The 24,921-nt window shown below is 49.9% G+C and overlaps 1 protein-coding gene across 1 annotated transcript in view; it reads left to right on the top strand.

The window, feature by feature from the left end:
• SPAG9 (sperm associated antigen 9) overlaps window positions 1-24,921 on the top strand; it is a 2,066,870-nt gene that overhangs the window by 1,749,228 nt on the left and 292,721 nt on the right. Inside the window, exon 24 of the mRNA XM_078654422.1 lies at window positions 11,797-11,945. Within this exon, the coding sequence (XP_078510548.1) occupies window positions 11,797-11,945 (149 nt within the window). The remainder of the gene's footprint in view (window positions 1-11,796; window positions 11,946-24,921) is intronic.

Genomic DNA, 24,921 nt, shown 5'->3' with positions numbered 1-24,921 from the left:
CTTGACTTGCTGAAACTCTTGCCGGGCCTGCTGTACCCCTACCGTAAAATCCGGAAACAATGCCACCTCCATCCCCTGATAGCTAGTGGTGCCCAGCTCTCTGGCGCGCCGAAGGACCACATCTCTGTCGCGATAATTTAAAAGTCTCGCGATAATTGGACGTGGCGGGGCTCCAGGCACCGGACGCTGCGCCAGCGACCGATGTGCTCTTTCCACTACCAGAATTTTGGAGAAATGCTCCTCACCCAGCATGGTTTTTAGCATGTCTTCAACATAAAGTTCCAGCTTACCCGTATTGGTGGATTCAGGCACTCCTGTGATGCGCAAGTTGTTACGGCGCGATCTCGCCTCCAAGTCCTCGTTCTTGGCCCTTATGACCTCCAAGATCTTGTCTATTTCAGAGCAGGACTTCATGACATGGTCCACCCTATCCTCAACCGTGGAGATACGCTGTTCTGCCTCCGTCAGACGAGCCCCATGTTTGTCTAACTTAGCTGACATGGCGTCCATACGCAAATTCAAATTATCAATCTTGCCATCTATAGTTTGAAGACTCTGCTGCATTGACATGAGCACTTTTTCTAGCTTAGAGCTACTTCCAGACTCCATCTCCGTCTCCGTGTCAGACGTCATCTGCTTTTGTGTTTTCTTCGGCCGTTTAGTTTCAAAAGATAGTGTAGATTGCAGGTGTTTGTCCGGTTTCCCCATCCTGTCTCGCGCACAGTCAATCAGTTGATCGTGGATGACACCCACCGAACAATCCACAAGAGTATACAGAAGTCCCACTCGCCGTCTGGGCCTCACGTCACCAGGACAGAATGCCATCAGTGCTGGCAGACGCACCGTACAATGCAACCGTTAGCCCAGCCACCGGAAGCACACCAGGCGCAACAGTTCTTATTCAATACCGGAGGTTTAACACTTCCCAGGCTCGCTTCAGAATGACTCAGAACATCGATAAGGCTTGGACATAAAGAGGGAGCGAGCAGGCAGCACCCGAGGCGACCCGGCCTGGGCCTGCTCACAAACAGGCCTTGCGCCAACCCCTTCTTCCAGCAGCGAGGTGGTACCCCAGGCAAGCCAACCACAGCACTAAAAGGCCTTACCAGTCCCTGCAGCAGCGTCCAAACGGGAACCTGAAACGCGGCACCAGTCCCATGGTCATTCCAGTTCAGTAGATGCCACCAGAATTGATATGCAGATCCCCAACAGCAGCCGGGGCTCACAGCAGCACCTCCACACAACCCACTGTGTCTCCTGTAACTAACTTCATATGGCCAACACAGCACAGGGGCCTCCCAGCGCGCAATCACGCCACCAATGTCCAGGCCTCGTCTCACACTCCTGATGTCCAGGCCTCTTTCCGCGCTCCCGATGCTCCGGCCTCTTCCCGCACCCCGATGTCCAGGCCCTTTGCCGCGCTCAGAACTGCTCCACTCACCAGCACGTTGCCAACAGTCCAGTCGGTGTCCGCCAAGGCCTCAGAACCAAGCGCAAGCCGTCCACAGCGCCGCCTCCAGAGCCCACAGCGCCAGCAGAGCACCCAGCCGTTTCTCCGCTCCAGGGCACACCGCAGCGGCAATAGGGCTGCGCCGCCACCGCCCGTCAAGCCTCCGCATAGCCTCACGTCGTCACAGCAGGCCTCTGTTCTTTTGGCTGCTCCCTGCCAGTAGGTGTCTCTAATGTCAGACGCGATCCCAGTGGGGCTTTACCTCTCGCACCAGCACTGTCGTACACGGCTCACCACTTCCACGGAAAGACCGCTCCACAAAGGCCTCACCGCCACTGCCCGTCAAGCCTCCACACAGCCTCCCGCCGTTGTTGTGTCAGGCCTCCGTTCTTTTCGGCTGCTCCCTGCCAGACAGTGCCGCTACCATCAGCCGTGATCCCAGCGGGGCTCTACCTCACGCACCAGCACTGCGGTACACGGCTCACCGCTTCCAAGGTAAGACCGCTCCGCAAAGCCCTGGCCAACTGTCACACACTTTTCCCCGCCAGAGATCAAAAGCGCTCTCACCGTCCACAGGCTAGGTCCGTGCAGCGCTACACTAACGCAGATGCCTAGGGAAGGACAAGGATAAAGGACGGATTGTAGCCCCGACAAGCAGAGCTGCGCTAATGTGCGGCCATCTTGCTTCGGGCTCGCTAGTGCCCCCAAGCAGCCTCCTGAAGACTTAAGAGCACATTCCACCAGAGCGAAGGCTGCTACCGCTTCGTAAGCAGTTGGAGTTCTAGTTCTGGACATCTGTCAGGCAGCAATGTGGGCGTCCCTGCACATGTTTATCAAGCATTACTGCCTGGAAAATCGGGTCTACAGGGACAGGCATTTTGCCCCTTCAGTCATGCAGGACTTCTTAGTCTAAATGTGCCCGCAGACCCACCTCCGGGGATGGTATTGCTTGTGCATCTATTTAAAGGTGAAGAATTTGCAACTAGATGTCTCTATTAGATGAACAAGTTTCTTACCTTTGGTAACTCCTTATCTAGTAGAGACAATATCAACCCGCAGATTCCTTACTAACCAACCCATCCTTCCCGCTCTGTGGGCAGATTTCTAGGGTCATGGCTGATGTCTTTCAGGGCCCTAGTTTGAACACAACAGTGTCAGTGCACTTCATGACTGCACGCTTCTGGCATGGAAAGTCGTGAAAAGTAACTGATGTCAGTGAGCCAAGGTGGCATCAATATAGGTGATGCGGACATCACTTCCAATGAGGACGACGCCACACTTATCCGGCCAATGCCACCTACTGGCGTGCAGGTCTACTGCTCTAGAAAAATCTACTGGATCCAGTCTGACGCCTGGAGAAATTCAAAGGTATTATCGACGACTGGCTGTTGAAGGCTGACTCGCCCCAGCTATTGTCTCCCACCTCCTGACTACAGTAAACCTCTTGTACTCGCTGAGGTTCACTATCAACATGCCAAAGTCACACCTGACTCCCTCTCAGATGTTCCCTTTCATTCGAGTTTCGGGATTATCCTCCCAAGCGGCAAGTCCAGTATATTCATGCTATGATACCGATGTTGCAGCCTCAAGCTTCGATTTCGGCGGGGTAGACCCCAAAGCTTTTGGGACTCATGACCTTCTGCATCTTGCTGGTAATTCATGCTAGATTGCATATGGAGGCTCTGCAGTGAGACCTGAAGTTTCAATGGGTACACCATCAGGGGACGCTTTGTGACATGGTCCAGATCTCTGAGGGAACTGCAAAAGATCTGCAGAGGTGGCTCATGAACTGCAATTGTGTCAGAGGCAAACCCCGCTTCCTTCCCCAACCAGATCTACAGTAGTGACAGATGCATCACTCCTGGGATGGGGCGGCCATCTGTGAGGGGTGGAGATCAGAGGACTCTGGTCTCCAGCGGAATCCGGACTCTACATCAACCTGCTGGAGCAGGGTATAAGCCAAAGACTGGAATGCGCCATTGCCCTTGATGCTTATGGGGCACTGTTTGGCATTTTGGTATCCCTCCAGGCAACGACGATAGGGCAGAACCAGATGCTATTTATTTTAACATTAGTGGCTAGATCATTCGTTTTAGCCAAATGGAAATGTCATTTTGTTCCCACAGTTGCCCAGTGGATTTCAAAGAGGCAAAAAATCTGTATTTGCAAGGTTATGTATGCCAGGAGTGGGGGTTGATTACTCAAATAAATACAATTTGGTACAATGTGGGAACGGGGTATAGAGTGGTAGTAAAAAAAACAAAAACTGCTGGAGCTCCATGCAATCCACCTGCCACTGAAAGCCTGCAACAAACAGGGGTGGGTCTTTGACCCTTTGTCAAGAGGCCCTGCGCCTCTGGACATGGCTGGAACAGTAGGGCGTATCCCTGGTGGTTTAATACCTGGCAGGCTTTCAGAATGCCATTGCGGACAAACTCAATTCTCGATGCCTAGCAGATCACGAATGGCTACTCCAACCAGAGTTGGCAAAAGTCCTCTTTCAACAGTGGGGAGAGCCTTGGTTAGATCTATTCGCCTTTGTTGAAAGCGCAATGTCAGCAGTTTTGCACATTGGAATTTCCAAGGCGGCTGTCACTCAGAGATGCTTTCATCTCTTGTGGAGCACAGGCTTCCTATATGACTTTCCGCCCATACAACTCCTGCCCGGAGTTCCTCCAGTACCACTCCTGCCCAGAGTTCCTTCCATACCACTCCTGCCCAGAGTTCTGAAGAAGATCAAGAATAACCTACCCAAGACATCCTTGTGGCTACAGATTGGGCTTGGAGAGACTGGTATCCCAAGCCTCTGAGCATGGCCATTGATACTCCGGTCAGGCTGCCCCTTCCAGAGGATATTCTGTCATAGCAGTAGGGGATGGTCCTCCACCTGAACCTGTCCAGCCTTTGCCCTATTGCTTGGAGGTTGAACAGTGCCATTTGACAGCCTTTGACCTTCCTCCTGAAGTCTGTAACTACATGTTGGCAGCCAGGCGTCCTTCCAGCAAGACAGTATATGCCTGGCATTGGAAAACATTTGTGGCATGGCGTGCAGAAAAATACATTGATTCCCTTTCTTCCCCTTCTTTTTTAAGTTTTACTCTTCATTATTTCCCTTATCCAACAGGCCTGTGCTCTGGACACTCTTAAGAGATATCTGTCTGCTCTTTCTGCTTTTTTTTGCAGCTGCCTGACCAGTCCCCTATTGTACATAGGTGTAGGAAAGTGCTCCTTTTTGACATGGTCACCCCCACTTTTTATCTGGTATTTGATGCAATTTTGACTGAAGTGCACTGGGTTCTCTTAACCAGGTCCCCAGTGCCAGTGTTCTTTCCCCAAAGCATGGTAAATGCTCAGTTGTTCACAAATTGGCAAGGCGTTTAGCACCTCTATAAGTCCGTAGTAAATGGTATCCCTGGTTCCTAGGGCATGGGTACTAAAGAGGGCCCCTAAGAGATGTAGCATGTATTGTATTGAGCATGTAAGGGACCCGCCACCAAACATAGGCAGACTGCCATTGCAGGCTGTGTGAAATGGTGCATACAAATGTTAAAACACAAAATGGCACACACCCTGTGTTATGTGGGCACACACCCTGCATGCCATATATGTAAGTCACCCTTACAACAGGCCTTACAGCACTAAGGCAGGGTGCTTTATATTACAATGTATATGTTAAATGCTATGTATTAGCAGAATATTGTGGGCGATAGTACAGTGGTACTAATGAACTTCATTTTTGATTTACAGATCCCTTGACAAAGGCGCTATTGCGCCGAAATGCATTGGGAGGCCACATAAACTATAAAAAATGCATTGAAGGATGAAGTTATTGCAAATATAACTACACGAGTGACACAAACTCGAGTGAAAGAGTGTTATGGAAAATAAGAATTATAACAAACAATAAAATATTTTTGAAACGAAATAATTTTACTGAAGAGATTTATTAGCTGGGGATCCAGCCTAAACTTGTGCCCAAGGAGTCAAGCCAAATAACGACTTGCTTATTTTTTCATTTCGCAGTACCGGATCAGTCACACCCATAAAGTGGGCTCAACGAAAGAAGGGTTTCTCCATTTTGATTTTGGTGCTCGGAATTCTGGGACTGGGTTTTGCCCACTCCCCCACAGGAAGTGATCATATTGAGGGTGTAGTGACCACAAGGGTAAGTAGCCAATTGGCTACTACTCTACACTCCCCTTAAGGCCCCTAAATTCAGTATTTAGGTGGCCTCCTGACACCAGGACCTCCGATTCGACTGACTGAAGAAAGAAGAGGACAAAGAGGAGCCAAAGAAGCAAAAACTGCTGGACTACTGATGGACTTTGACTCCTAACCCTGCTGGCCTGCCTGCTTCTGTCCCTACAATCTCGACATTCCGACGTCTCCTGCAATTGTGCACCGTCCGAAAGCCTCGGAGGGCCTCCCGCACTTTGCCAAGTCGTTAGCATCTCCCATGAAGCAGAGGAGCCACTTCACTCTTTCCTGCTGGCACCTACACTCTTCTGCTGACCACGAGGTCCACCAATGCAGCAGGCACCCAGGAGGAGGTCTCCATACTTCAACAGGTCAGATCCGATTCCCCACCAAGTGAAAAAGACGCCAGGACCAACCGGAGTTTCCCTGCACCAATACCCGGGGTACCGCACCCCTTGCAACAACTAAAGCTTGTTTGAGTCCAATCAGGACTCCAACGCCGCAAAGACTGAGCAGCTGATGAGAGACCCCAGCACTGTAGAGGCCAGCAACTAGAGTGGTCCAGCTGTCCTGATTTGTCCCCCTTTGCAGGTCCAACTGAGAACCATGGGTGCCTTTGACGCACAGGCAACAGCCAACCAAAACCCTCTGCACCTGAGCTCCCCGGCCCGGGTCCACGACCATCATCAGTGCTCCCCAGGACCCCCACAATCATAGCCCCCTGTTGGGAGCTCCCGGACTTGCCCCGAGTCCCACCCCTGAAGCCTGTTTCTAGATGGCCCCCCTCTTTTCCTTTTCCTGTGGTGTGGTGCGCAAGGCTACCAACCCCCAGCATCTCTGCACCTGGACACACCAGGGCAGGTAAACTCGAACTGCTGGTGGTATTTTGAAACTTGACCCCCTAGCGCCTTAAGTCCTAAAGGGGGTCTCAAGATTGGTTTGCAAATACCTGTATGCAGTATGTGTTTCTTTCTCCATAGTTACGCATTGCTGCGTGAAAACGCATTTGAGTGAACATTTTTACTTACCTGCAAAAACTGATAAACTGAAAAGTACTCTATGTACCCAATTATGAAGTGCTTGATGTTAAAGTAAATATAAAAATTCTTGTTATTTTTCTAAAATTGGTTTCGAGTTTCTTCTTGAGTGCATGTCTCATTTATTGATTCCTGCTCGCCCACACTACCACAAATGGGAGCATTTGGAATCATTAATTTAAGCCCTGTGAACCAATAAGGGTTTTCTGGACTTTATACACAGTGTACCTCATTTTGGTATTCTGCAAAAAAGCCAGCTTCCTGCAATAGGTTTCTAAAAGGACTTATTCCTCTCTTGACTGCTTCACCCTTTACCATGCCTCAGTGGGTCCTGATTCTGAAATTGACTTTCTTGATATGTGCTTGTGAGAAGTTGGCCTGATGTGCAATGTTCACTATTCTAGTGATCACTATATATCAGTCCAAACAACCCTTATTGATGATTGGTTGTAAGTCAACCTTATAGACCAGCTATCCTAGTAGCATGGATACGAGCAGTCTAAGGCTAAGACTCTAGAGGGCGTGTTAAGCCAGCTGTTTTACCATCACATTACCCCTTGAACACCCAGTGAAAGGACACCACACAAGTGGTATGAAAATAAACAGTGTATTTATTAGAATCACAACAACCCTGTACTCTTTATGAGGACAGGGTGCTAGGCACACAACAAAACTCTTACGAAAATACTTAAGTTAGCACGTTATACACAAATGCCCGAGGGGCACGAAAAACCATATACTTTAAAAGTGGAATGCGAAATTACTAGCAGGTAAGTACAGTACTAATAGGCTTTGGAATCGCTAGGACTTGACTAGGGAATCGTTAGATTACTTCTAGGAGACCTAGGGGACTCGGGTGCAGAGTGTGCACTCTCACGCGGGATGCGGGACAAAGTCTATGGGAGCTAGTAAAGGCAAAGTTAGTGTTCACGGGCGAACCCGACCTGGTAGGAAGAAAACGACAGTGGATCCTGACCCTAGGGTAGTGAGGCTATGCTGGGACACCGAAGTGCCGAAGTTACCTAGCCCAGGGGCTGCAGCTGCATAGGTCTGAAAAGACGTCGGGGATGTCGTTGCCGGACCAGGAGCCTGGAAGAAGGAAGTTGCTGGCAGGCGACCAGTGAAGGAAAGTTGGTTGGATCCAAGCCTGGATCGAGGAAGAAGAAACCTGAAAGCAGAGGGGACCAAGTTCTTGAATCACTAGCCAGTGATTAAGTGGGCACCAGGATGGCACCGGGCGAAGTCACCTCGACTAGGTGAGTGGGCGACGCTGGCTCTGCAGATCTCACGGACCAGGAGGCGTTGTCGGCGACCAGGATGGAGAGGCGAGCTGTCCCACGATGGATGAAGCTGTCGGCGTCGAAGTTACCCAGGATTGGGCAACAAGCCTTGGCTAATTCAAGCCCACGCGGTGGACTCAAAATGGCGTCTTGAGTGGACCAGGAGGGTCCGGGGTGCTCCTCTTTTTGAAGGGAGCAAGGGCCAGCCTGGAGCAACCAGACCAGCAGCAGAAATGTCGTCGGGCGTCGTTCAGAAGGCCACAAGCCAGCGGGCTAGTAGCCAAACAACGCGGTGAGCAGCAAAAAGCAGAAGGGCCCCACGCCGATCGTGGAGATGCTGGGGGGCTACTCTTCGGTGCTGGAGCTGCTCAGGGTCGGGGCTTCTCGGACCCCAAAGCACTCACCAGGAAATTACTCGGCGGGCTTGCTGTGCAGAAGTCGTGCAGTCTTGAAGATGGCCGGTCCCTCGAGGTCTCGTCACACCCACGAATCTCAGCGTGACTGATGATGTAGGTAGAGGTCAGAGGTGCCAGGGAAGCCGGTTCTCGTCGAGCTGGGCAGTCTTGATCCGGAGGAGAGACTTGCAGCAGACCGTAGTGTTCTTAAGATGGTGCCTGCGGATTCAGGGTGACTACTCCTTAGTCACAAGGGAGAAATCTTAGGAAGAAGTCTTGAGTTCCTTTCGTGGAAAGTAGTTTCAGGATTCAAAGATGATCTGATTTGGAAGGGGGCCAGTCTCTACCTTTATCCTGTAAAAAGGGGCTGGCACGCGACTAAGTCCTGCCCTAGGGGTGGGACTGGGAGGGGGGTGGTTACACCCACTTCCTTGGCGGGCTTTTCCCCAGCACAGGGTCTGGAGTGACCCTGGAACTGGTTCCAGCCAGCCTATGCACAGTGAGCACCGGGGTGCCACGTGCAGTCACCTTCCTCTAAAGCCCTGCCTACCTACAATACACAAAACCCTGTCTGGGACGGTGCTGGCTCCGCCCCTGGCAGGAAACCCTTTGTCCTTATCTCCTGCTCTGGGAGGACTCCCAGCAGCAGGAGGGCAGACTTGTGTCTCGGTGGCAGCATCCATTTTGTGGATGCTAAGGCTCTGTCTGACTTTAACCGGGGTTAGGGGTTACATACATGTCGTGTCCCTCTAGAAGGGTGGAATGCTAACCCCGTCGCCAGAATTGGCGAGGGGTTAGTATTCCAATTCGTATGACACCTTACTCGACATGTTTTGATAAAGCGATACCAGAGTTGGCACATAACCGCGAGGATTATAATGCACTTAAGAGTATATGGTATGCGATATCATGGAAACGGCTAAGGGATGGATCCCGAAAGCCGCAGACAGGCTCAGCTCATGCCAGAGCACCATCTCACACGATTCCAAGCACTCTGCCTTCAGGATTGTTAAGGCCTGCCATAGGAGTGACTGATAGGAGATCTGTGTGTCCATTTTAGGGTTAGATATAGGTATACTATATCTAAAGCAAAGGGTGAGTACACCACCTTGCCCCAGCTGTCGTGCAGCCAGTTGTGTCAGTTTAGTTAGTCAACCCAGGGGTGGCACAATACATGCTTCAGCCCCTGGGAGACTTCTGGGTACACCTCAGCCCTGGGTACAGGGACTTGGAGAGGGCCCAGTGCCAATTCAGTACCTGAGTACAATTTGGATAGAGAGAACAGCTAGGCTGTGGGTCTGATTAGCAGGCCCACAGCCAGGGAAAGTCGTAAACCAGTGCAGCAAAAAGCAAAAATCTGGGTGATCATAGGATTGCAGACCCTACTCTCCTACAGTGCTCAATTTGAGCCTCTCCAGAATTGTCCCCCTGACGATTAAAACATCCTTTCTTGTGGCTATTACATTTGCCCTTAGATTAAGTGAGCTGCAGGCCTGGTCATCTATGCTGCCTTACTTATCAGTCTATCCTGACAGACTGGTGCTTCGAACAAGGCAAAACCAAAGGGGATGATGGATGGAGTGTTGAACATTGCAAGCACTCACCCCCAGCCAACTGATCTGGGTTTAATCCATCATCATTCTTTAGCTTACTCCACCACCCCAGTTCAGACATGGCCATATGCAAATCAGTCTGACCCTGTGCCTCATGGGAACAATCCAGCCAGAACTGCCAAACCATGTCTTCCCTGGACCGGAAACAAGCATCCTGGGACTGGTTTTTGGCTAATCAGCTGTCATCAGCCAGTCTAGCTTGAATCCAGTGGCAAAGTGAGCAAGGGACCCACGTCTGGGCATACCCTGCCAACTTAGGACGAACAAAGCAAAACCATAGGGGATGATGGACTGAGTGTTGAACATTGCAAGCACTCGCCCCCAGCCAACTGATCTGGGTTTAATCCATCATCATTCTTTAGCTTACTCCACCACCCCAGTTCAGACATGACCATATGCAAATCAGTCTGACCCTGTGCCTCATGGGAACAGTCCAGCCCGAACTGCCAAGTCATGTCTTCCCTAGACCGTAAATAAGCATCCTCGGAGCGGTTTCTGGCTAATCAGCCGTCATCAGCCAGGCTAGCTTGAATTCAGTGGCCTTTGGTATCGCGGTGCTTTGAACAAGGACCTCCTGTCTACTGAAAGTGATTACCACATTTCATTCAGGCCAATCCATCACACTTCCTACCTTTTACGCTCCTCCACATCCTTCTAAAGAAGAGCGATCCACTGTACCTAAAGAGCGTTGCCGTTCTTCCTTGACAGTACACTAGAGTTCTAGATGGACGACCAACTCTTTTCTTTAGATATGTTGGCGCGAAGAAAGGCCGAGCTGTGCAGAAGCAGACCATCTCCAGATGGGACGTGCACTACATTAAATTCTGCAATGCATTAGCCAAGAAGCTACCTCCAGAAGGTTTGCAGCTCATTCCCCCAGAGCTAAAGCTGCGACCACTACATTAGCTCGCGAAGTTCCGGTCCTGTACATCTGTCAGGCAACGTGACCTTCTTGTTCAAGTTCACAAAACATTACTACCTGACAGTCCAGTCCGTACGGATGGGCCCTTTATGTGTTGGAACCTGCAGCACTTCCTTGTTTGAAATTGATCCGTAGATCCACCACCGGGGATGGTAGTGCTTGGGTATCTTTTCAAAGGTAAGGCATCTGTGGCTAGAAGTCTATCAGATAACCAAATTACTTGCCTTCGGTAGCGCCTTATCTGGTAGAAACTTTGGGACTGATTTAGATCTTGGCTTATCTGTCAACGTTGTGACAAAGTAACCCATCTGGCGAATATTAATCCCATTATATCCTATGTGATTTATATTTTGCCAGATAGGATGTTTGTCACCATTGTGACGAAGTAATCCGCCCGAAAAAATCTAAATCAAGCCCTATGTCTAGCCTCCAGATTCCTTACCGATCCATCCATCTAGCCCCCCTCTGCAAACTGATTTCTATGGACAGGGTGCCTTTCTGGGCTAATTTTTCACACCAGTGGTCCATGTTCTTCATGGCTCCATGCTTCTGACGTGGAAAGTCGTGAAAAGAAACTGACTTCAGCTCACCTATGTTGCAGCTATATAGGTGCTGTTGACTTCACGTCTGGCATGGACGACGCTGCCGGCATCACCTACCAGCATGCAGGGGTACTACTTAAGAAAAATCTTCTGTATCCAGTCTGACACCTGGTAAATTCAAAGGAAAGGACTCTACGGCTTGATATAGTCTCTACCAGATATGGCGTTACCGAAGGTAAGTAACTTTTTCATTATTACCAGTCCTACCTATAATTTCACTTTAACCTTCTAACAGAAACATTATTCAAAATGTTTATAAGCAGTATTGCTTCATACTTCTTCAAAATATTATTTCTGCAGATGGACAGTGGGATTTGACAAACTATCACCTTTTAGACTTGGGGCGCCCTCATCATTCAATACGATGTATGGCAGTTGTGCATGATAAAGTCTGGTGTGGCTACAGGAACAAGATTTATATTGTGCAACCAAAGGCCATGAAAATAGAGGCAAGTTTGTTAAGATTTGTTTTGTAATGGGTGTCAAATCATCTGTTAGTCAAACTATAGAGGATGTTTAAAAGTATTATTTGTAATATTTCACTGCATTTTCTGATTCGTAGATTTAACAGATAACAGGAGGAATTAAGGAGTATTCAGTATTGAACGACATTCCGCACTTTCAAATTAATATGAAATGAATAATCTGCCTTTACTTAGTGTGTATTATACCACAGTTTTGCCATGGATTAAAGCGTTACAGTGCATGTTTTCTGTTGCCAACTTAAATGATATCTTATTCAAGTTAGACTTGTTTAATGAAACATGTGGCATGCAAATAATAGTAGATGTCAATGACTATTATTTAGGGCCAGTTGTATGTGGCACTGGTCACAATTTTCAATCAGTATTTTTTGCTGATAGTGTGCTATTATGCAAATCGATCTATGTACTAATAGGTCGGTTTGCAGTGGTCCATTATTAATGTTTTGTTGTAAGGATCCTGTCTTCCAGCAGAGAGACCCCTTTTTAGGTCTCGCGCCTGCGATGCATATGGCGAAGCCATATGCGCATCGCGCAGGCGCGATACTATAGTTGCCGGGTCTGCTTCCCAGGAGACAGGAAACTGGCACGCGCACGCTCAGGAAAGCGATCGGAGCCAGCCACGCGCGCGCGTTCCCAATCTCCTGTCTCTCTGGTTTCTACTTCCAAGCATTGCTTGTTTATCTTGTGGTGTTATCTCCATTTCCTGATGTTAGATGCCCCAGGACTGAATATCCAGCAGTGGAGTGTTGGTTATTTTGTTTTCACTGTACCACTCGGGTGACTGGCGCAAATCCAGTAGCCAGCTGTTTGTTTGTCCATTTTGTGCGGTCCCTGGACCAAGCAGCGGAGTACTGTGGAGGTAGGAAGGACAATAGTTTTAAAATGGAGTGTAAACTGCTTTCCGGGATGACAGTTGTTTCTCAACGCTGACACACGAGTGTCACTTTTCAGCAGTGCGCGGGGGAGGGAGTGTTGAAGGTGAAATGGGGTTTAGAATGTATCGTCCCGTTAACTTTCCAGGGGGCCGGGGCTAGCTATCAATAGTTCAGCAGGTGCAGTGGCACCGAGCTAGTGGCATGGAGGGCACAGTTATTGCTACATTTTTACCACCTAACCTAGTGTGACCAGATTTTCAGAACGAAAAACGGGGAGAGGCACGGACACAGAAATGTAACTGAATTGATGTCCTTTTAGGTCTCGGCATCTTCTATACAAAGATATGTAGATAGATAGACATTTTTAAACATTTCCGTCCCCTTCTGTGAAGAGCTCCATTGTCCGGCTGTAGCAGCCCTCAGTCACGCCTCATTAAATTCAGCTGTGTCGCTTGTTTCCTAAAGCCAATCTCGACGCTGCATGAATGAGCTGTATGCACACTCACCTCTGAAAGTCATGACTTTCACTGCGCTCCTCGTGTTTTTGAGAATTAACTTATAGCTGAGAAGCAGTTATCACCGTTTCTCGTTGCTGGAAGGAGCTTACTAACAAGAGCGTTATGTAATGTTTAGTCGGTGGGCCAGGCTCACCCACTCAACTTTGGGAGGGGGATTTTGTCATACAACCCCCCCCCCCCTCCCCCCCTCCCCCCGCATATGTTATACTAAAGAACACCGGGGTGTGAACGCGGGGAGTTACCATGCACTAATCCAAGTGAGTGTTGTCATTGCATAGAACATTTTGTAAGTTGTGTGGGTCTGCGTTGCCTTGCAGAACCCCTGTGTCCACAACTTAACATGCATTAGGATACCTGAGGACCCCTACAAAGTACTTAGAGCCCACCCTACCGCCACAGATGCTTAGGCAGTGGTTTATATGTAAAAGAGGTGCAGGTACTTACTATCCTAAGTAGTACCTGTTTGCTAATACTGACAAGCATTTACAATGCAGTAGGTCTCGTTTTATTTGCTTCAAAACTGCTGCCTCAGGACCAGTGGAAGAAATCCTCACCACGGAGGCGAAAGTGCAAAGATGTAAGTGCACTGGGACTAGAGTGAAAGCATCATTTTTACATAGGCATGGGGAAGGGTGCTATCAACGACTTTCATGATGGGTATGTATTGTTATTTGGCTGTTTTTAATTAGTAAAACAAAGGTGAAAAGCTAGAAGCTCTGCTTTACTGCACGTTGGCTCTGACGTCAACGGCGGTCATTAAAGGAGTTATTAAAAAACTGCAAGTTACTGCAGGTTTCAGTGGCAGTTGTTTCAACCTATTGATCCAATCCATTGGCAAGTATTTGTTGTGCTTTAGGTACTTAATTACCCACATAGAAAGATTGTATTCTAAAATAGCTTTTAGGCTTGCAGCACCCCCTGCAGAGGTCTGAGCACCGAGAAAATCTGGTTGTAATACTGGTGAGATAGGCCACGGGGTTCATGCGCTTGCTAGATTGAGCTCTAATCTCCTTTGATAGTTTGAAGGAGCCACAGCGATCCTCGTTACGTCTTTCAGTTTGTTTCCATTTCACCATCGATAATGTGCGGGTGTGGTAGCTTAGTGAGTCAGCGTGCCTGCTGCAGAGTGTTGGGGCCTTCCCCAAGCGTGCACAAATAACAGGCAAGGGTTACATATAAAACAGAAGAAATGGTAGCAAGGTAGGGCTTGGGCTAGGGAGGCATTCTTCTATAATATGTGTTCCCATTGTTCCACTATTTACTGAAGTAAAGCGTTATTGATATATTTTCAAATAGTTTTAAGCCACTTTTCCAGCCAAACACACACTTTTCGAAAATAGCCCTTTTGGCTATATTCTTTGAACATAAAACCACCACCTCAGAGGTGGCGGATTAAAAATCTGTTCTCACACTATAACTAAACAACTTCAGCCACCCTTAAATAGGAGGAAGTGGGAAAAGAACCGCACTTTCTTTTCACATTTTTCTCCTCTTTTCCTCAAAATCCCCGCATTTTAAGGCACAATTCTCACCACCTTTCATTCACTAGTAAGAACATAAGGAAACAAGCATTTGCAATGCAATAGGTCTCACATTTACGAGAGTTTAAGCGATTGGCATTGTAAATGACAATGCTTTTTATTTATGTTTTAAATAAAATGAAACCAAAAATAAAAGGCATTGTCATTTGCAATGTCAATAGCTCACACTTGCGTAAATGCGAGACCTATTGCATTGCAAATGCTTGTTCATTGAAGGCATGTTATTAAGTGTTAAGTGATTAATTGTTATGACATTGGCATTTGTTTTTATCCTGTAAATGTACAATGAATATCTCTGATAAGCAAGCCCAATCAAAAACACAATGTGATAATTTACATATTATTAAGCTTAGAAATGTTTCCAGCACTGTCATCAATCTTATGATGGTCTCCCTCCATAATTCTTTTATTTTAATCATTGCTTTTGGGTTTCTTTCCTTTAGTTTTAGGTTCTGAACACACATACAGGACAGTTTCCATTTTAGTTATAATTTCCATTTTAGTCAGAATGTTCAGCTTATTTACCTTTGGCCCCGAATCTATCCTAGACAATAGAGGCTTCCATTTTTCCTCAAATTGTGCAGTCATCAGCATGCCTGACTTTGACACAGATGCCGTCTGTGCCTATCTTTCCAAGAACTGTGAAAGTGTCAACTCATTCATATATAGAGATCAACAAACCTCAGTCTGGGACAGGAGCCTTTTTCAAAGCCATATAACGTCCATAGCCAAAATAGTGTTGTCTGAATTGACATCCTCTCATTTTATATGTCCATAAGGAAACGTCCTTGATGCACATAATCTATGTCAGACCTTCCTCAAGTTATGTCAGAAAGTCCAATATCTGCTAAGACTCAGTATATAAGCACTTTCACTTGACCACTTAGTTAGGAGAGAACACGTCGGCCAGGCTGCGAACGCAGATCCAGGTATGCATCACGACCGAAAGAGTCTTAAGTAAGACTCCCCGAAGCTCTTCAGAGCATTTCATTCTACCTTCACAAACTGGTATGAGGACTTTGTTCTCCTATAGACCCAATCTCCAAGCTCTTGGTCTTGTGCTCGAAATAGCTGATAAGCTATTTCAAACAGACACCAAATCCCTTTTTCCAGGTATGGGCTTGCCCTCCAAAACTCAGGACTGGTTATTTATACATCTGCTAGAACTAGTATAGCAGTTAGAGATAGCACAGTGAGGGTGTAAGTGCTATAAATTGTGATGTTGCGACTTTCCCCTTTTTTCACTGATATTGAAAAGCTTAGCTGCTTTTATTATTGTAGGAAAGTGTGCCTTTTGACATAGTTACCCTCAACGTAGGACCTCAGAACAAAAGAGGGTTCCCAAGGGCCGCAGCCCGAATTGTGCCACCCTAAGGAACCTCTCACCAAGATCATGCAAACTGCCATTGCATCCTACATGTTTTGGTGCAGAGAAAACCGAAGAATCAGCATAGCACACACCTCTGTGCACCATGCCAGCAAAGATTTTCACGTGGTATAGGTAAGTCACCCCTACGGCACGTCTTACAGCCCGAAAGCAGGGTGCACTATAGCCTTGTTTAGACATATCCACCCCAGTGGGTGTGTCCCCATGATACCTAAGTTCATCCTTCGATATTATGAGTGCGCAGGAAAGCCATAACGAGTACATGGGCTGTTCAACCGTCAATATGTTTCCCCAGCTACATGATGGCTTCACTGTACCCCGAGGTGTTTGGTACTAAACACCTCATCTTAATAAACCCACACTGAGGCCAGTGCTGGATTTATTAATGAATGCACCCAGAAGACACCTTAGAGATGTCCCCTCAAAATCTACAGACTACTAGTTTGCTAGTATGTTGACTGACTTTTCTCAAACAGTCAGCCACCATAGACAGGTTTCTGATTTCCTGAGGTGGGAACCTTCGCTCTTGGAGGTCAGGAACAAAACTTGCTCTGGGTGTAGTTGTTCGCACCTTCAAGCTGGATGTGCATTCCAGAGCTGAAGGCTTTAAAGGCACTGCAGCCTATTTGATAATGGAGGTGCCCACCCCACTGTCCTGACCCCACTTTTTTGCAGCAATACAGGTAGGACAATTAGTAAGATTAGGAAGTGTTCCCACATACAGTCATCACCACCCCTAAGGCGGGCCTGGCGATGTGGACCCTACTTTTTTAAGATCAGGGTTAGGCCCACTTCCCACAGGAAGTGGTCATATAGAGGGCGTAGAAACCCTGAAGGTAGGTATTCTATTGTCTACTACCTGTGACTCCCCGAAAATGCCCCTTACTTGAGTATTTAGGTGGCAACCCTGAACCCAAGAACTCGAATTTGACGAATCAACAGAAGAAGGACGATGAAGAGGTACTGCTTGGTGAGAACTGCAGCTTTGACTTTGGACTTTGGCGCAAAACCCTGCCGTCTTCAGCCCTCTCTTGACAAACACGAAAGAGTGACTTGTCCTGAGAGTCGGGGAACTACCAAGCCCGACAAGCAGAGTGTGGTCCACTGCCTTGCACCTCCATGGCCTTATCGACTCTGCAGACAACCAGGAGAAGGTACTTGTGCTCCGGAAGGTCACGTCCATCTCCTCACTCTGTGAAGAGACCAGAACCAGCCGGAGCAGTGTAGGACCAACCCCGCGGGGTATCGGACGCCTGCACCAAACATCAGCAGTGAGAGTCCAGTCATTTTGGAGCTCTCGGTTTGTCTGCAAGTCCCCCTGTGAAGCCTATTTTTCAGTGGCCCTCCTTCACCCTAGCATGGCAGCTACCAGCCTCGTTAGCACCCTGCTCCTGGTAGAACTCGGGCGTTTCCCGAAGACCTGCAGGTAGCACTTTGGACCTTGGCCGAATACAACTCCGAACCCTGAAGTTGAACCTCTGAAACCGACTGTACCTACCTTTATGCATCTTTGATTTGTCCTCCCATAGGACTGTATTGTGCGTAAAAAGGCACAGGTTTGAACGTTTTACTTACCTGTGACTATTTCAATTGAAAACTGTACTTAACTTTGAAAGAAGTTCTTTAGTTTAAAACATATATAAAAATAAGTGTTATTTTTTAAATTTCGTTGCAGATTTACTCATTGAGTTCAACAAATGTTTATCACTACCCTCTGATAAGCCTAACTGCTCGCCCACACTACCACAAAAGAGAGCATTAGTATTATATACTGTTTGCCTCTGTAAGCCAATTGGGGACCCACTGGACTCTCTGCATAGTATACTTCATTTTAGTATACTATATAGAGAGCCAGCTTCCTACGCCCTCTGTGTGGTCTTAAAGGATCAGATCTCTGGCCCTGGCGAGGACTTTCTTCTGCCTCAGCTGCTGTGAAATCACATGACTGTCAGACACCAGTGTCATGTTTTTTTTTTTTTAAACATGAATTTGTCAGCAGTACATTACAGTAAGCATGTAATAAATCAGTTCAAAAAGTCACCAAGTAGCCAGAAAACATATTCAGCACTGTGAGAGGACTGATAGAATTGTCCTGCGAGCTGGAGAACTACCAAAGCCTTGAGGATCCTGCCAGCACTTCAAAACCCACCAACAGACTCCCTTGGAGTAGAGGAGCTACTTCTCTGCAGTCCGCAAGCACTGTCAAGCAGTGTGCGGTCCACTGCCTTCCACATCCATGGCCTTATTGACTCCACAGACAACTAGGAGAAGGTAATTGTGCTCTGGAAGGTCACGTATGTCTCCTCACTGAGTGTGAAGACACCAGAACCAACCGGAGCAGTGCAGCATCTTTTTTTTTTTATTTTAAAAGTTTTATATAGCGCTGGCTAGACCCAAAGGTATCAGAGCGCTTTACATGATCAGGATAGTATAAGGTAAACATGGTATAAAAAGCATAATAACAAAGTAAAAAACAATGCGATTACAAATCAAGAAGGAATGAAACAGGAGCTGGAGCAATACAATACAGGTAATATAGGTAGAGTGGAGTACAGGAAGAGAGACATATATTACTGAGACAAATATGGTATGGTGAAAAAAGATCAAGAGTCAGGCACAGGTTAGGATCCCCAATAGTTGTTAAGGAGGTGGGTTTTGAGGTCTTTTTTTAAGCAGGCGTAAGAGGGGTTCCACGCAGGTTTTTAGGGAGGGTATTCCAGATAGTAGGGGCATTGCCAGAAAAGGAGAGAGATTATGTGGTTTTCTTTTTATGCAGAGGTGGGATTAGGAGGAGGGCATTGGTGCTTCTCAGAGGACGAGGGGTACCAGCGATGAGGAGTTTCTTGTATAGGTACTGCGGAGTGTTTTGCTCGAGGGCTGTACGAGTAATAAAAGCTGTTTTGTAAGCTGTTCTCCCTTCGATAGGGAGCAATTTAAGAGATTTGAGAGCTGGGGAGATATGATCGAAGCGTTTAGAGTCTGTGATGAGCTTGGTTGCAAGGTTTAGCACAGCTTTAATTGGAGCAAGGTGGACCTTGGGGATTCCGTTGAGGATGGCGTTGCCATAGTCAATACGTGAAAGAACCAGTGATTAAACTGCAAGTTTAAAGTCATCGATGGGTAAGAATGGTTTGATTTTCTTGAGGTGACGGAGCGTGAAGAGGGCTCCTTTGGCAGAGTTTTTGATGTGAACGTTAAAGGTGAGGGTGTTGTCAATAGTAATGCCAAGAGATGTGACGGAGTTGGACAGTGTGAGTGAGCAGTTGAGTGCGTTAAGGTCTGAAATCCATGATTGAATGGGGAGACGGTTCTTTTTAGGGGAGAAAAGGATGATTTCCGTTTTATTAGGGTTTAGCATGAGTTTTAATCTTGTAATAGATTTGGGTGTCATCAGCGTATAGGTGGTAGTTGATGCCTGCTTGTTTAAGAATGAGAGGGAGGGGTTCCATAAAGAGTTTAAAGAGGGAAGGAGAGAGAATAGATCCTTGGGGGACTCCAAGGGAGACAGGATAGGGGTTAGAGAGACAAGTTTGAATTTTGATTTGCTGAGTTCGGTGTTGAAGGTATGAGGTGAACCATTTGAGGGCGGTGCCATTAAGGCCGAAACGGGTCCTAAGAACATTAAGTAAGGCTGAAAGGTTGACTGTATCGAACGCTGCGGAGAGATCAAGGAGGATAAGAAGGCAGGTCTCGCCATTATCAAGTGATTGATGGATGTCATCAATGAGACATTGAGCATTGCCGTTTCGGTGCTGCAGCCTTTCCTGAAGCCAGGCTGAAGGGGGTCGAGTAGGTTGAAGTTTTCGATTTGTTTGTCAAGTTGTAGTAGGACATGTTCTTCAAGGACCTTTGAGAGAAGGGGGAGGTTGGTGATAGGGCGGAGATTGTTTAGGTCATTGGGTCAGCATCTGAAACAGACACGTTAGTGATAGATTCCTTACCTTAGAATATCCCCAGACGTCAGACTGGATCCGGAAATTTTTTGCGTAGCAGTACCCTTGCGCGTCGGTAGGAGTCGTCTACAGCTCCGCATCTGTCGTCGGCATCGTGGGCGCAGTGATGATGTCGTCGGAGTACTTAGACGCCGCCTCCGCGTGCTGACGTCAGTTCTTCTTTTTTCCGCGCCAGCAGCGCAGATCCGGAAAAAGTGGTACCTTAGTCTTCGACTCCGAGCGGTGCCGGTAGGGATGCCAGGTTTTAAGCCTCGTGAGGATTGCGACTGACTGATGTCGGTCACGGACCCTCACCGTCGGTGTCTCCACTGTCTCGTGTCGATCATGACGACAAGACCTGCTCCGACTGCCGGGCCCTGACCTCGAAAGCTAGGCAGGAGCGGTCCCGCAAGCCACTCGAGTTCCGGCAGTCGGCCCCGCGCCGTTAGAGGTCCCGGTCCGGACGGCGGTCGAGGGACCGGTCGCGGGAGCGGAACCACCATAGCTCCGGGAGTCGACATCACTCCTCAGGGTCGAAGTCGTCCGGTAAGCACAAGAAGTCGAAGAGACGTCATCGCTCTTCCGAGTCCCCGCGACGCGGCCGGGGGTTCGGGTGACACCACCCACGTGGCTCCGTCGGAGTCGCGGGCGTCGCGTCCGGCCCCACACCCTCCAGTCCCTGGGCCACGCGCGACGCCAGAAGAGATCGAGCGGTTCCTCATGGCCATAAGGTCCCTCACTCCTCCGACAGGCTCCGTGGCGCCTTTGGGCCCAGCGGACCCGTCTGGGGGGCCTAGAGGGTCGGGGGCTTCGGCCCCGACGCCGTCGGGTGCTTCGGCCCGGCGCAGCAGGGCCCCACTGGATCTGCTTCTGGATCCGGGTCGTCGCCGGTTCACCTGACGACCTCACCGGTGCCGGCTCCTCAGGTGTCACCTCCGGCGCCGTCTTCGGACGTCGTCGTCCCCGATGCCTCCCTCGATCCGGAGCGGCGCCGCTCTCGACACCGTTTGAAGAATTCATCTTCCATGAGCCGGCCCGATCATTTGACACCCCTGAATACCAGGAGATGGGTGATGAGGAGTATTGGGAGTGGTCTGAGGACCCTCTGACATGGGACAGTCAGTCCCAGGAGGACTGGACAGGTGGACTTGGGGATGCAAGTGGTCTGGACACCTTGCCAGACACTGGTTTTGTCTCACCTCCTACCGTGGCTACGGAGGAGGGGGCAACCTACAGTGTGGTGCTGACGCGGGCGGCCAAGGCCTTGGGCCTTGAACTCCCCGCCGCGGCCGTGAGGACTAACCTCCTCACTGAGGTCCTTAAACCACAGTCCAGCTCGGCTGAGCCTCTGCTGCCGTTTAATGAGGCCTTGACCGCGTTCTTTTGGGCACTTGGTCCAGCCCCGCTACAGGTTCGCCTGTAAATAGGAACGTGGACAGACGCCACTGCCCGGCCCCGAGCGACCCTTGTTTCCTGTCCACCCACCCCACCCCTGAGAGCCTGGTGATCCAGGCCTCCAATTCCCAGACCGCATTCCCGTCGTCACCGCCTGACAGGGAATCCAAGAGGTATGAGCAATACGGCAAAAAGGTATTCTCCTCCCTGAGTCTGGGACTGCAGTCTTCCAACACCGCATGCCTCTTGGGCCGCTACACCCACTCTCTGTGGGATACGGTCGCGGACATGCTGCCAGAATGCCCGTTGGAGGTACGGGCTACACTCGGCCAAGCCCTTGTGGAGGGCCGAGATGCAGCGCGGTATTCTATCCGGTGTGGGCTGGATACCACCGACTCACTGGGCAGAGCGATGGCAACGACGGTGGCGATTCGTCGCCACGCCTGGTTGAGGTCAGCCAACTTCTCGGCCGATGTCCAAAATACACTCATGGACATGCCGTTTGATGGCCGTCGCCTTTTTGGCGATAAGGCAGACCATGCGCTTGAGCGCTTTAAGGACTCCAGGGCTACGACTAGGTCCTTGGGCCTCTCGGCCCCGCGCCAGCAAACGGGTGCCTTGCGCTCCTTTCATGGCCACGGAAGGGGCGCCCCCACACGTGCTGCCAGCCACGCCCCGCAGACTAACATCCAACGCGGTGGCGGCCGTGGAAACCGCCGTGGAGGCGGTCGGGGACAACGGCGAGGCCAGTCCACACCCTCCCCCGCAGCATCCGCCTCATTACCCTCCTAGTCCGTGCTTTCAGGCCCATGTGACGCCAGTGGGGGGCAGGGTTCACCATCACCTCCTCCACTGGCGCACTGTCACATCGGACAGGTGGGTGCTGCAAATCGTCCGAAGGGGCTACTCCCTCCCCTTCGAGGCGGCTCCTCCAGCCATGCCACCGCAATACCACCGCGTATCGGGGGATCATTTGTGACTTCTGCAAGAGGAAGTTACGCCCTCTTGGCCAAGGGGGCCATCGAGCGCGTTCCTGGGCCAGAGGTAGGGTGTGGTTGTTACTCCCACTACTTTCTGGTACCCAAGAATGGCAAAGGGGGCCTACGCCCTATCTTGGACCTACGGAACGTCAACGGCTTCCTCCGGAAGGAGAAGTTCAAAATGCTGACACTAGCTCAGGTCCTAGCTGCCCTGGACCCAGAAGACTGGATGGTAGCGTTGGACTTGCAGGACTCTTATTTCCACATCCCCGTCCTGCCGGCCCACCGGTACTACCTGTGGTTCACGGTTGGCCACAAGCACTTTCAGTTTACCGGGCTCCCCTTCGGCCTTACCAGCGCCCCACGGGTGTTCACAAAGGTGATGGCAGTGGTCGCAGCTCATCTGTGCAGGTTAGGGGTTTCAGTCTTCCCCTACCTCGATGACTGGTTGTTGAAGGCGGTCGTCAGCCACTTTCAGACGACGGCAGACCTCCTGCACCTGCTGGGGTTCTCCATCAATGTGCCGAAGTCACACCTGTGCCGCTCTCAGAAGCTCCTCTTCATCGGAGCGGTTCTCGACTCGGCGCAGTTTCGGGTTTCTCCACCCGAACAGCGGGTTCAGGATATTCAGGCTCTGATTCCACTCTTTCAGCCTTTATCCCGGTTCTCGGTCAGGTTGACGCTGCGGCTTCTGGGGCTGATGGCCTCCTGCATCCTTCTGGTGCATAACGCCCGGTGGCGGATGCGGGCTCTTCAGTGGGACCTGAAGTTTCAGTGGGCCCAGCATCAGGGCAACCTCTCCGACCATGTCCTGATCTCGGAGGGCACTGCGAGACAGCTGCAGTGGTGGCCCACGGACCGCGATTGGGTCAGCGTTAGATCCCTCTCCCTTCCCCAACCGGAGCACGTAGTTGTGACGGACGCGTCCCTCCCGTGCTGGGGAGGCCACATGGGAGAGGCGGAGATCAGAGACCTCTGGTCTCCGGCGGAGTCCCGGCTCCATATCAACCTTTTGGAGCTGCGGGCGATTCGTCTAGCACTGAAGGCATTCCTCCCCACTGTCCGGGGGAGTGTAGTGCAGATGTTCACGGACAACAGCACCGCCATGTGGTACTGCAACAAACAGGGAGGGGTGGGGTCGTGGACCCTTTGCCAGGAGGCTCTGCGCCTCTGGCAGTGGCTGGAACATCAGGGCGTGACCCTGGTGGTTCAACACCTGGCAGGTTTGTCTGAACGCCAGGGCGGACGAACTCAGCCGTCGGTGCATGATGGATCACGAAAGGCGTCTGAACTCGGACGTGGCGCAAGGCCACTCTCAGCAGTGGGGAGAGCCTTGGTTAGATCTATTCGCCACCGAAGAGAACGCGCAATGTCATCAGTTCTGCGCGTTGGAATTTCCAAGGCGGCACTCGCTCGGAGTCGCTTTTCGTCGCGAGTGGTATTGCGGTCTGTTGTACGTCTTTCCGCCTATACCACTTCTGCCCAGAGTGCTGAAGAAGATCAAGCGCGACCGGGCCCAAGTCATCCTTGTGGCTCCGGACTGGGCACGAAGGTACTGGTATCCCGAGCTACTCAGTATGTCAGTCGATCCCCCGGTTCGTCTGCCTCTTCAGGAGGACCTTCTGTCGCAGCAGCAGGGGACGGTCCTCCACCCGAACCTGTCCAGTCTCCACCTCCATGCTTGGAGATTGAGCGGCGACAGTTGTGGCCATTTGACTTGCCTCCTGAAGTCTGTAATGTCATTCTGGCAGCCAGGCGTCCCTCCACAAAGTCGGTATACGCCTGCAGGTGGAACAGATTTGTGGCATGGTGCACAGCAAAGGCTGTGGATCCACTTTCTGCCCCTCTTTCTGAGGTTCTTCTCTTCCTTCTTTCTCTCGCGCAGCAGGGCTCTGCTCTGGGCATTATCAAGGGCTACCTTTCTGCCCCTTCGGCCTTTCTAAGGCTGCCTGATCAACCTTCTTTGTTCAAGTCCCCTATTGTAAATCGTTTTCTGAAGAGCATCACACACATGTTCCCTCCTGTTCCGTTTGTGATGCCTCAGTGGGACTTGAACCTTGTTCTTACATTTCTGATGTGCGCTCCCTTTGAGCCACTTCACAACTGCCCTCTCCGCCTTCTTACTCTGAAGACTGCTTTCCTGGTTGCCATCACCTCTGCCAGGAGAGTGAGTGAGCTCCAGGCTCTTTCATCTAAACCCCCTTTCCTTTCTGTCCATCTGGACAAGGTTGTGTTGCGGACTAGGCCATCTTTCCTGCCCAAGGTTGTCACGGCCTTCCACATCGGGCAGTCTATCACCTTGCCCACCTTCT

The sequence above is a fragment of the Lissotriton helveticus genome, chromosome 7, assembly GCF_964261635.1.
Source record: "Lissotriton helveticus chromosome 7, aLisHel1.1, whole genome shotgun sequence".
Lineage (NCBI taxonomy): Eukaryota > Metazoa > Chordata > Amphibia > Caudata > Salamandridae > Lissotriton > Lissotriton helveticus.
Note: the sequence above shows the minus strand (reverse complement) of the source record. Positions and strands in the feature narration are given on the sequence as shown.